Here is a 12,500-nt window from a genome sequence, read left to right as displayed (position 1 = left end):
CCTTCAAGGCCTGTGTTGCCACCGTCCTGAAGGTGGTGGTCCATAAAGGACTTTAATTAAAGAACCGTCAGTTGTAACAATGTGCTTAAGGTTGAGTTCTGTTGTTCTTGGGTTTTTCTTTGAAACCAATAAAAACTTGGCTGGGTTTGTAGCTTAGAAGCTGCTCTGTGAAAGTGTACAGGAAATGAGGTGCCAAGACTTTTCCTGGGGTTCTGTATAACTGCCACAATTTCTTTTAAACCGAATATCTGATCATTATGTTTCCTTCATAACCTGCGGTCAACCTGAACTGCTCTGTTTAGATCTGGCATCACACCTTCTACAACGAGCTCCGTGTTGCTCCTGAGGAACATCCAGTCCTTCTGACAGAAGCTCCACTCAACCCCAAAGCCAACAGAGAGAAGATGACCCAGGTGAGTTCTGACTTGCTGAACCCATTCCAGAGAACTTCCCTTTCAGCTAATTCAGAGACCTGCTGTAAACGAGAAGAATTGAGACTAATTCCTTTTCTCTGTTCCAGATCATGTTTGAGACCTTCAACACTCCAGCCATGTATGTGGCCATTCAGGCTGTCCTGTCTCTGTACGCTTCTGGTCGTACCACAGGTTGGAAATCTCATAAAACACTGAGTTGACCTCTGAAATGACCCTTCCATGGTTCTAAAGGTCACCTGTCATATAATTTGTGTCTCAGGTATTGTGATGGACTCTGGTGATGGTGTAAGTCATACTGTCCCAATCTACGAAGGTTACGCTCTGCCTCACGCCATCCTGCGTCTGGATCTGGCTGGTAGGGATCTGACGGACTACCTGATGAAGATCCTCACTGAGAGGGGCTACAGTTTCACTACTACTGGTACAGTAAAAACTGAGAATACTGGGACCAAAGCTTGTCCTTAAGGCTAGACATGGTGCACTTCTCTGGTACCAAGCTCCCTTTTAACTCTGACTTCCAGCTGAGCGTGAGATTGTGCGAGACATCAAGGAGAAGCTCTGCTACGTGGCTCTGGACTTTGAGCAGGAGATGCAGATGGCAGCTTCATCCTCTTCCCTGGAGAAGAGCTACGAGCTTCCTGATGGACAAGTCATCACCATCGGCAACGAGAGGTTTCGCTGCCCTGAGGCCCTCTTCCAGCCTTCTTTCCTTGGTCTGTAATCAGTAAATGGTCAGCTATTGTTTTAGATGTACAGTTACAATGTCAAGTCTTCAACTATAACTCGACTGACTCATAGTTCCCCTCCAGATATGAGCTTTAGTTGTTTTTTGCTACTCGACGAGGTCTATTAGTAGAAACTTTATTTAAGCTGAAAGCCTTAAAACTTTGACTTTTAGCATCTCATTGCTGGTGCCACACTTCAGTGACTCTCAGCTCTTGCCTTCAGGAATGGAGTCTGCTGGTATTCATGAAACTACTTACAACAGCATCATGAAGTGTGACGTGGACATCCGTAAGGACCTGTACGCCAACACCGTACTGTCCGGCGGTACCACCATGTACCCGGGCATTGCTGACCGCATGCAGAAGGAGATCACTGGCCTGGCCCCACCCACCATGAAAATCAAGGTATGAAACCTGGTGCCCGCTGTCCTGCATGGGTTCCCCTGCTTCAGAACGCATGGCTGAATGAACAGGTTAAAGGACTTCTAGGCGCACACAGAAGCACAGTGCATGTAAACACATGTCCTTCGATAGAATTGATTCAACATGTCTTGAATTGTCTCTGCTGTTTTGAAATAACTTCTATTTAAACTTGTCTTTGCCTTTTTAGATTATTGCACCACCAGAGAGGAAGTACTCCGTCTGGATTGGTGGCTCCATCCTGGCCTCTCTCTCCACCTTCCAGCAGATGTGGATCAGCAAACAGGAGTATGATGAATCTGGTCCAGCGATTGTCCACCGCAAGTGCTTCTAAAGCGCCACTCTCCTGTCCCAGTGGTCGACGTGCTTCAACTGCTGCATCCAGCTGAGATGTCTGGTTCATCTCGTGTAAACGGACTGAATCCTGCCTCACAAGATTAACCAGCAATGGTTGAATTTCAGCCTGATGCTGAATGTAGGAACAGTCAACTTAAAGGAAATCCACCCAGTTTGTTCAGAGACTGCACCACCTTGGATGGCTGTACTTGAGCCTCAGATCAACCATGACGGTCTCTGCAGTGACTGGAGTTCTATTTTTATAGCCTCTTGCTGCAACGTTACAAAATATGAAATAACTGTAAAATCTGATCTGAAAATAAAATGTTTACACATTGTGCTCTAGTTGTTTGCTGCTTGGCTTTAATCTTTCAACCTGAAGTAAAACTGCAGTTTCTGTCTCTTGTCTAGTTGAAATTTGCTCTAACCACTCCTGTGTCGCTAACGCCTGATGTGAACTTTGCACCTGGGTCATAATTCAGTCCTGAATAAAATGGCCTCATTAGCAGGAATAACTGATGCTGAGGTAATTCTGCCATTTGATTCACATGTGCTGAACCCCGGACATGTTTTACAGGACGCCAACCTTTAGACCGGACTCTAACAGCACAGCTCTAGGCCGGTGTCTTTTAGGAGAAGCTCTGCTTCCATCTAGTGGGCATCTGTCCCAATGATGCCCAAACTAGCCTTCCTCCTGAAAACCTGCTAAATCAACAGCAAAGTAAATGCAATTTGACTAAAGGGAGATTTGAAATAACAGGACATTTTAGGCTGGATTTCTGAAGGCCTGGTAGATGAAGAGGTCCAAACTGCATTAAATCGTTTCAAACTAACTTGAAAGCATTCTGATGCCTCATGGCTGGTTGTCTGAATGCTTCAAGCTTGACTTGTAAGGCTACAATCAACTTAATTAAACGCAGTCTTCAGACCTTGGCCTGTGGTTCATTCTTTGTAATGGATCAGAACATCTCAGCTCTTCAGAGGGCCTTCTACATGTCTAAGGTGACATTCTCACAGCTCTATCCCAGTTGCTTGCTGGGATCCATCTTTTTGAGCATGGTGGTCCCACCTTTTAAAATGATCAAACATGTGAAGAGATTCTAAATGTATGTTTAGAGTCTGCTTTTACTGTCCTTTTTGATACAGATCATAAAATCCAACCTATTGTTGGCCTCGGTGGCCATGTATCATCCTCAGGTATCATGGGGGGTGCCATAGGCCCTGTATTTGCTGCTGCATGGCTCTGTATGGAGGAAGCACAGTGCTCTTCAGCATGTGAGGGTTAGTAGTTCCTCTGACCAGCGTTATCTGGAACATGCAAGCATGAGCACATTCCTCCTCCTCCCTATTCGTTTAAAGTTCTTACGTTTTCAGGGTCCTCAGGTTGTCTTTCCTGTGTCTCTGAGCTGCTGCACCATCATGAACCCTCCTGCTCTCCCAGGTCAGCTGATCAGCTCCTCCTTACTGTGCCCAAAACAAAACGTAAGCTTAGGGAGGATCGAGCTTTCGCTGATGACGTACATCTGTAGATCAGACAAGCTCCATCACTGCTTTTAAATCACTTCTTGAAACTCATCTCTTTGCTTCAGCGTTTGACCTCGTGACACGTTGATTTTACTCTGTGAGTTAGCCTGTTTTTTAGTTGTATAACTTGTGTGTATTTTAAAAGTACTTTGGTACTTTTTAGTATTCTGTTTTTGGCTTCTGTAATTTTAATGTTTTATGTAATATGCACAGAACGTTGGTCCTTGTGGTAACGTGCTTTATAAATGCAGCTGGGTTTTATATTCATATATGTTTTCATGTCACACTAAGAGTAGCTTAAGGTACTTTTATATGTGATGGAATATCAAGTGTCAGTCAGTCATTTTCTACCACTTCTTCCATAGTGGGTCGCGGGGGAGCTGGTGTCTATCTCCAGCAGTCTATGGGCGAGATGCAGGGTCACCCTGGACAGGTCACCAGTCCATCGCAGGGCAACACACAAACAACCATGCACACACTCATTCACACACCTAAGGGCCATTTAGAGAGATCAATTAACCTAACAGGCATGTCTTTGGACTGTGGGAGGAAGCTGGAGTACACGGTGAGAACCCACGCATGCATGGGGAGAACATGCAATATCAAGTGAAAGTCTTATTGTTTTATTTCAGTTTTAACCAATGCAGTATTAGTCCAGAGCAGCTCTGTCTGGACCAGTTAGTGAGAAAAAACATCTGTGGTTCTGGACCAAAGAAAATAATGCATATCCTCCATAATTATTATAGTAATATTAAAACTGTATAATTAGAGTTAAAGACATGTATAAACATGGCAACACATTGCTTGTTTCTGCATTATTAGAGTTTAAAACTGTATAAAATGTGTTCATACAAACATCTACCAGTGTAGAACTTCTGGTGGTTCTGGGTCTCAGTCGACAGATAAAGTACATCATCATTAACAGTGTTATTCTGTTAATCCCAGTTATCTGCACTGGGATTCCTCCATATGCTCCAGTTACTAAACAGTAACATGCTGGATGGAACCAGATCCCAGCCGGGTCCATCTATTGGGACCGTTTGGGTTGAATAGCTAACGGCTTTGATACACATATAATAACACAAGAGACACGAACATTAATAAAGTGAACCCTAAATAAGTCCATTTCCTCCTTTTCTGGTAGAACTCCTCCTGGAGCTTTCTGTGACTCGTCCTCTCCTCCTCCAGGTTCTTCTTCGTCTCCTGCAGGTCTCGTTTCAGATCCTGATGCAAACGTTCCAAGAAGTTGACCTTTTCTTTATCCCAAGCATCCCGTTCCCTGTTCCTCTCTCGTCTACACTGATCCAGCTTCTTCTCAGTCGCTTCTCTTTGCTCTAGCTCAGCATGAACTCGTTTTTCTGAAGCATCAAGTTTTTGTTTCCACTCTTTTCGCTGCCACTCTTCTTGTTTTTTCCATTTTCTTTCCTCTTCCTCGCGTTCTTTCTTTCTCTTTTCAAGCTCCTTCTTCATAGATTCGTCTTTTTCCTTCTGCAGCTGAACTTTCAGTTTTCTTTCCTGTTCAAGTTGAGATCTTAGTGCTTTAATATCTTCTCTCTGCTTTTTCTTCTGCTCTTCTTCCTTTTCCTTTACTTCTTCTATCTCTTTCCTGAGTTCATCTTCACCTCTCATCTCACTCATTTGTTTCACATCCTGAAGTTCAGCTTCAACTTTTAAAGTTCTCTCAATCAAGACCCTGGTGAACATGTCATTTGAATACAACTTGGGCTTCTGGCCAATCAAGGTCTCCACCTTCTCCATCAGTTCTGGGATCTGCTGCTGGTCCTTGATGTTGACAACAACATATCTTCCTCCACAGCTCTGACAGAGCTCCTGGATGTCCTTGTTCTCCTTCACAAAGTTAACAACAGCTGGAGCTGCTGGATCTGACTCCACAGTGAACAGAACCATGGTGAAGTCATTGACCCGAGAGCTGAAGGTGTCCTGGAAGGTCTGTAGCTCTCCCTTGTCTTCATCGGTGAGGGGACCCACAGGTAGGACCAGGATGAAGGCGTGGACACCCTCAGGATCACAGAGGGAGATACACCTGAATGATTCCTCCATCACCTTCTGCTGAGCTTCTCCATACAAGGCAGGCAGCTCCACCAGAGAAACCCAACGTCCACACACCTGTCCCTGGTTTCTAACACACTCTGATGAGTTGGAGGCTAAATGAAGCTCTGTCTGACCTAGAATGACCTTGGCTGCTGAGGTCTTCACTGCTCCTCTCCTCCCACACAGAACCAGGTTTAGAGGAGGTTTAGCTTTTACAGTCATGATTAAACTTGCATCCTTATCTCCATCCTTCTGCTCAGACACTGGAATTAAACAGAGAGAGTCAGTGAAAAAAAAACTACATTTAGAACCAGAAAAGATTATTGTTGGAATTCAGTTTTACTCAAAATTTGGAATAACCAAGATCTAAGTTGAAAGAATCTACTTCTGAAGTCAGGATGTTCTCGCCAACTCAGATCTTAAATCCAATATGGCTCCTGTTTATTTAAAATGTAGAGGCAGTTAAATAAGAAACTATTTTTTCCTCCTTCTGATGGAACTTTAGAACCAACAGTTTCCTAATTGATGTTTAAGAGAATCTGTTCCAGCGAGTTACATCTGATCCTATTTATAAAGCAATGCAGGCAAAACCAGTTTGTTATTTAAACTGGTTATGAGGTTTTTCTACCTAAGGAACCCCAGCAGTTTGCATCGAGTCAGTGACCTTTGGTCAGTGACCTGTAGCCAGTGACCTGTAGTCAGTGACCTTTGGTCAGTGACCTGTAGTCAGTGACCTGTAGCCAGTGACCTGTAGTCAGTGACCTTTGGTCAGTGACCTGTAGTCAGTGACCTTTGGTCAGTGACCTGTAGCCAGTGACCTGTAGTCAGTGACCTTTGGTCAGTGACCTGTAGCCAGTGACCTGTAGTCAGTGACCTGTAGTCAGTGACCTTTGGTCAGTGACCTGTAGTCAGTGACCTGTAGTCAGTGACCTGTAGTCAGTGACCTTTGGTCAGTGACCTTTGGTCAGTGACCTGTAGTCGGTGACCTTTGGTCAGTGACCTGTAGTCAGTGACCTTCGGTCAGTGACCTGTAGTCAGTGACCTTTGATCAGTGACCTGTAGTCAGTGACCTGTGGTCAGTGACCTGTAGCCAGTGACCTGTAGTCAGTGACCTGTAGTCAGTGACCTTTGGTCAGTGACCTGTAGCCAGTGACCTGTAGTCAGTGACCTTTGGTCAGTGACCTGTAGCCAGTGACCTGTAGTCAGTGACCTGTAGTCAGTGACCTTTGGTCAGTGACCTTTGGTCAGTGACCTGTAGTCAGTGACCTTTGGTCAGTGACCTGTAGCCAGTGACCTGTAGTCAGTGACCTGTAGTCAGTGACCTGTAGTCAGTGACCTTTGGTCAGTGACCTGTAGTCAGTGACCTTTGGTCAGTGACCTGTAGTCAGTGACCTTTGGTCAGTGACCTTTGGTCAGTGACCTGTAGTCAGTGACCTTTGGTCAGTGACCTTTGGTCAGTGACCTTTGGTCAGTGACCTGTAGTCAGTGACCTTTGGTCAGTGACCTGTAGCCAGTGACCTGTAGTCAGTGACCTGTAGTCAGTGACCTGTAGTCAGTGACCTTTGGTCAGTGACCTGTAGTCAGTGACCTGTAGTCAGTGACCTGTAGTCAGTGACCTTTGGTCAGTGACCTTTGGTCAGTGACCTGTAGTCGGTGACCTTTGGTCAGTGACCTGTAGTCAGTGACCTTCGGTCAGTGACCTGTAGTCAGTGACCTTTGATCAGTGACCTGTAGTCAGTGACCTGTGGTCAGTGACCTGTAGCCAGTGACCTGTAGTCAGTGACCTGTAGTCAGTGACCTTTGGTCAGTGACCTGTAGCCAGTGACCTGTAGTCAGTGACCTTTGGTCAGTGACCTGTAGCCAGTGACCTGTAGTCAGTGACCTGTAGTCAGTGACCTTTGGTCAGTGACCTTTGGTCAGTGACCTGTAGTCAGTGACCTTTGGTCAGTGACCTGTAGCCAGTGACCTGTAGTCAGTGACCTGTAGTCAGTGACCTGTAGTCAGTGACCTTTGGTCAGTGACCTGTAGTCAGTGACCTTTGGTCAGTGACCTGTAGTCAGTGACCTTTGGTCAGTGACCTTTGGTCAGTGACCTGTAGTCAGTGACCTTTGGTCAGTGACCTTTGGTCAGTGACCTTTGGTCAGTGACCTGTAGTCAGTGACCTTTGGTCAGTGACCTGTAGCCAGTGACCTGTAGTCAGTGACCTGTAGTCAGTGACCTGTAGTCAGTGACCTTTGGTCAGTGACCTGTAGTCAGTGACCTTTGGTCAGTGACCTTTGGTCAGTGACCTGTAGTCAGTGACCTTTGGTCAGTGACCTGTAGCAGTCACTCCTCCTGGCCAATCAGTTGAGGTCACATATTTACATACACCGTATCGGAAGACAGACATTTTTCTCACTGTCTCACATGTAACCAGAACTTTTCCACTTTGAGGTCAGTCCGGATTACCAAACTTATTCATATTTGATAAATACTATAATAATGACAAGTTGGAGGTTTATGTTGCAAGTTTAAACAGTTTGGAAAATCCAAGAGGATGATGTCATGGTTTCCTAAGCATCTGATAGGTTCATTCAGAGTTTCTCCACCCTGGTCCTCTAGGCACACTGCCCTGCAGGTTTTAGATGGTTCCTGCTTCAGCACACCTGGTTTTAATGGATGGTTAGTTAATAGGACTTTGCTTAACTGCAACCATCTGAATCAGGTGTGTTAAAGCAGAGAAACATCTAAAACATGAATTAACTGGGTGAATTCGCACCATTCTGGTCAGATGGAGGCACACTCTGCTTCCTTTTATGACATCTTGAAAATAATAATAGCAGACAAGGTATCAGGAAGAAAGCTGTTGTCCTCCTAAAGTCTGGTTCATTCTACCCAGTTCTGTAGCCAACTCTGAGATTTATCAAAAATAAATTATGTTTATCTTAATGTTGATCCTAACTGACCCAAAACAGGAAAACTTTAGTAGGATTTAATGTTGTTATGGTTTATTTTCTAATAGAGTGTATGTAAACTCAGTCATTTTACTAAGATGGCGCCGCAGATGGTCGCCTCGGCGTGTTGGTGCGCATTGTTTTGTTTTGTTTTTTGCTTTAAAACGGTCTTCTGTGATGGTACCCGGAGCTCTCTCACCAGAGAAGAACTCATGAACATCAGGGCTACTACACCAGAGGAGTTATTTCCAACTTTTCTGCCTACTGCTCTGGAATTTTTGGACATTCTGGTCAAAGGTGCGCTCACCTTTGTTCACGCGGTGAAACGCCGGAACAGAGGGAAACGGGCTGGGGTGCTGGTACGACTTCGCCAGCGTGGACTACGAACACAGTTACCTGGAATATTTCTCTCTAACGTGCGCTCACTTCCCAACAAAATTGACGAACTACAACTGCTGTTGGGGAAAAACAGGGACTTTTATTCATCGGCAGTTTTGTGCTTCACGGAGACGTGGCTGTGTGGATTAATACCAGACTCTGCGCTGCAGCTGGCAGGATTCCAGCTCTACAGAGCGGACAGAGACACGGAACTCTCCGGCAAAGCGAAAGGTGGAGGAATCTGTTTTTACCTCAACAGTGGTTGGTGCAACGACGTGACAGTGATTCAGCAGCACTGTTCTCCAGACCTGGAAGCCTTCATCATAAACTGTAAGCCTTTCTATTCCCCCCGTGAGTTCGCTTCGTTCATCCTGGTCGGTGTTTACATCCCGCCGCAAGCTAACGTGCAGGTCGCACAGCGCATGCTCGCCGACCAGATACTGAGTGTGGAGCGGACCAACCCGGACTCCTTAGTAATCGTCGTTGGTGACTTTAACAAAGGTAATCTCACCCACGAACTCCCCAAATATAGACAGTTTATTAAATGTCCGACCAGAGAGGACAACATTCTGGATCACTGTTACACCACCATCAGAGACGCTTATCACGCCGTCCCACGTGCTGCACTTGGCCAATCCGACCACATCATGGTCCACCTGATTCCTGCATACAGGCAGAAACTAAAGCTCTGCAAACCTGTTGTGAGGACGACAAGGAAGTGGAGCAGTGAGGCTGTGGAGAATCTCCAGGCATGTTTAGGCTGTACAGACTGGGATGTGTTCAGGACTACTACCAACAGTCTGGACGAGTACACAGAGGCTGTGACTTCCTACATCAGCTTCTGTGAGGACAGCTGTGTACCATCATGCACCAGGGTGAGTTACAACAACGACAAACCCTGGTTCACAGCTAAACTCAGAAGGTTAAGACTGGATAAGGAAGAGGCCTTCAGGAGTGGGGACAAAGACATATACAGAGAGGCAAAGTACAAGTTTGGCAAGGCAGTGAAAGAGGCCAAACGACTGTACTCTGAGAAGCTCCAAATCCAGTTCTCAGCCAACGACTCTGCGTCTGTCTGGAAAGGGCTCAGGCAGATCAACAACTACAAACCGAAAGCCCCCCACTCCATCAACGACCGACGCCTCGCCAACGACCTGAACGAGTTCTACTGCCGCTTTGAAAGACAAAGGGACAGTCCTGCAACCATCTCCCACGACGCCCCCCAACAGCTGCAGCCACAATCCACCACCCCCATCTCTCCAACCTCATGAGGGGCCTTGGCACCTCCAACCCCCACCCTGAAGTTCCCCCCCACCAGCCCCCTACCCACGCCGAGGACGGCTCTTTCCATCCAGGAGAGGGACGTCAACAAACTCTTCAGGAAACAGAACCCCCGGAAAGCTGCTGGTCCGGATTCTGTCTCACCAGCCAGCCTGAAGCACTGCGCTGATCAGCTGTCTCCAGTCTTCACAGACATTTTTAACACCTCACTGGAGACATGTCATGTGCCAGCCTGCTTCAAGTCCTCCACCATCGTCCCTGTTCCCAAGAAGCCAAGGACCACAGGGCTTAATGACTTCAGACCCGTCGCCCTGACCTCTGTGGTGATGAAGTCCTTTGAGCGCCTTGTGCTCTCACACCTAAAAGACATCATCACCGACCCCCTCCTGGACCCCCTGCAGTTTGCCTACAGAGCCAACAGGTCTGTAGATGATGCAGTCAACCTAGCCCTTCACTTCATCCTCCGGCACCTGGACTCCACAGGAACCTACGCCAGGATCCTGTTTGTGGATTTCAGCTCTGCCTTCAACACCATCGTCCCAGTTCTGCTACAGGAGAAGCTCTCCCAGCTGAGTGTGCCCGACTCCACCTGCAGGTGGATCACTGACTTCCTGTCTGACAGGAAGCAGTGCGTGAGGCTGGGGAAGCACGTCTCTGACTCCCTGACCATCAGCACCGGTTCCCCCCAAGGCTGTGTTCTCTCTCCTCTGCTCTTCTCCCTGTACACCAACAGCTGCACCTCCAGTCACCAGTCTGTCAAGCTTCTGAAGTTTGCGGACGACACCACCCTGATCGGACTCATCTCTGATGGTGACGAGTCTGCGTACAGATGGGAGGTGGACCATCTGTTGGACTGGTGCAGCCAGAACAACCTTGAGCTCAACGCTCTAAAGACAGTGGAGATGGTTGTGGACTTCAGGCAGAACCCAGCCCCACCTGCCCCCATCAGCCTCTGTGACTCCACAATTGACACTGTGGAATCTTTCCGCTTCCTGGGAACCATCATCTCCCAGGATCTCAAGTGGGAGCCAAACATCAGCTCCCTCATCAAGAAAGCCCAGCAGAGGATGTTCTTCCTGCGGCAGCTGAAGAAATTCAACCTGCCAAAGACTATGATGGTGCACTTCTACACAGCCATCATTGAGTCCATCCTCACCTCCTCCATCACCATCTGGTACGCCGCTGCTACAGCCAAGGATAAGGGCAGGCTGCAGCGTGTCATTCGGTCTGCTGAGAAGGTGATTGGCTGCAGTCTACTGTCGCTCCAGGAACTGTACACCTCCAGGACCCTGAAGCGGGCAGGGAAGATTCTGGCTGATCCCTCCCACCCTGGTCACAGACTCTTTGAGACTCTCCCCTCTGGCAGGAGGCTGCGGTCCATCCGGACCAAAACCTCACGCCACAAGAACAGTTTTTTCCCATCTGCCACCAGCCTGGTTAACAAAGCCTGGAAACCACCCTGACACTCTCCCTTTCCCCCACACCCCCCCTTTTTTTGCTGACAGGACACCTGTAACCTGTAACTCTATGAGTTACATTAACGCTCAGCTTGGACTCCTGCTTTACTTGCACAATGATCACCTGCACTGTTGTATTGCTCTTGCATCTTATACTGCTCTATATTTACTCTCACTCACTTAAAACTGTGCACATATATTTATATTATATTGTAGATATGTTTATACTGTTTAATTTGTATTGTATTGCACCGACTACGCCAAAACAAATTCCTTGTATGTCCAAAAACGTACTTGGCAATAAAGCTTTTCTGATTCTGAAATATGTGGTTTCAGCTTAAAATGAACAGAAACACAAATATATTCTGAATCTGAACTACGTTTTCCTTGGTTATGGTTTTATATGTAAGCCTATGAGTCACAATCACTGATAATCTGATATTAACTAAATTAGCTGTTTTGGCCAATAGTTTAGACTCCAAACACACACACACACACACACACACACACACACACACACACACACACACACACACACACTACAGCATTTAATCTGCAGTACCACTTTGTAATTTAAAAACACACTGATTATGCCGTCTACTCTAGGAAGGATTATCTGTTCTTACTGTCTGGACGTAGGTCTTCATTGCTCATGCTGTGTTTCAATGGTTGAACATCTACAGAGGTAGAAAAGACCGAGTTATTCCAGGTTATTATTTAAAGGAGCACCACCCTGCAGGTGGCTGTTATCGTGAAGACATTGATGTTTTATCTAGAATAAACAGAAATGATTCGAGAAAATCAGAAAAAGCAGGACGGATATTTCAAAGCAAAAGGAAAATCCTTCCCGACGCCTGAAACTGAAACAACTGACATCCATGAAGATTTTACACGAGGAACCAAACTAAGGACATAATTTAGTCCAAACAAGCTTGTTAAAAGTCAGATCTGGTCTGTTTG

At 46.4% G+C, this 12,500-nt stretch overlaps 2 protein-coding genes across 4 annotated transcripts in view; one reads left to right on the top strand and one right to left on the bottom strand.

Annotated features, from left to right (window-relative positions):
• The window catches only part of LOC124878464 (actin, cytoplasmic 1-like), a 3,325-nt gene extending 1,072 nt beyond the window's left edge, over positions 1 to 2,253 (top strand). The window contains exons 4-9 of the mRNA XM_047382416.1: positions 303 to 413; positions 521 to 605; positions 694 to 855; positions 956 to 1,147; positions 1,383 to 1,564; positions 1,770 to 2,253. Of these exons, the coding sequence (XP_047238372.1) occupies positions 303 to 413; positions 521 to 605; positions 694 to 855; positions 956 to 1,147; positions 1,383 to 1,564; positions 1,770 to 1,913 (876 nt within the window). The 3' untranslated portion in view covers positions 1,914 to 2,253. The remainder of the gene's footprint in view (positions 1 to 302; positions 414 to 520; positions 606 to 693; positions 856 to 955; positions 1,148 to 1,382; positions 1,565 to 1,769) is intronic.
• A 1,788-nt stretch (positions 2,254 to 4,041) lies between these two features.
• LOC124877212 (golgin subfamily A member 6-like protein 2) overlaps positions 4,042 to 12,500 on the bottom strand; it is a 13,267-nt gene continuing 4,808 nt past the window's right edge. For 2 of the 3 annotated variants that reach the window (XM_047380275.1, XM_047380274.1), the window contains 2 exons: positions 12,167 to 12,217; positions 4,042 to 5,754 (listed from right to left, as the gene is read on the bottom strand). In XM_047380275.1, the coding sequence (XP_047236231.1) occupies positions 4,493 to 5,754; positions 12,167 to 12,217 (1,313 nt within the window). In that variant the 3' untranslated portion in view covers positions 4,042 to 4,492. The remainder of the gene's footprint in view (positions 5,755 to 12,166; positions 12,218 to 12,500) is intronic. The other variant, XM_047380276.1, reaches the window with a different exon arrangement.

The sequence above is a fragment of the Girardinichthys multiradiatus genome, chromosome 12, assembly GCF_021462225.1.
Source record: "Girardinichthys multiradiatus isolate DD_20200921_A chromosome 12, DD_fGirMul_XY1, whole genome shotgun sequence".
Taxonomy (NCBI): domain Eukaryota; kingdom Metazoa; phylum Chordata; class Actinopteri; order Cyprinodontiformes; family Goodeidae; genus Girardinichthys; species Girardinichthys multiradiatus.
The sequence above is the reverse complement of the archived record's forward strand: the minus strand, read 5'-3'. Positions and strand labels throughout refer to the sequence as shown.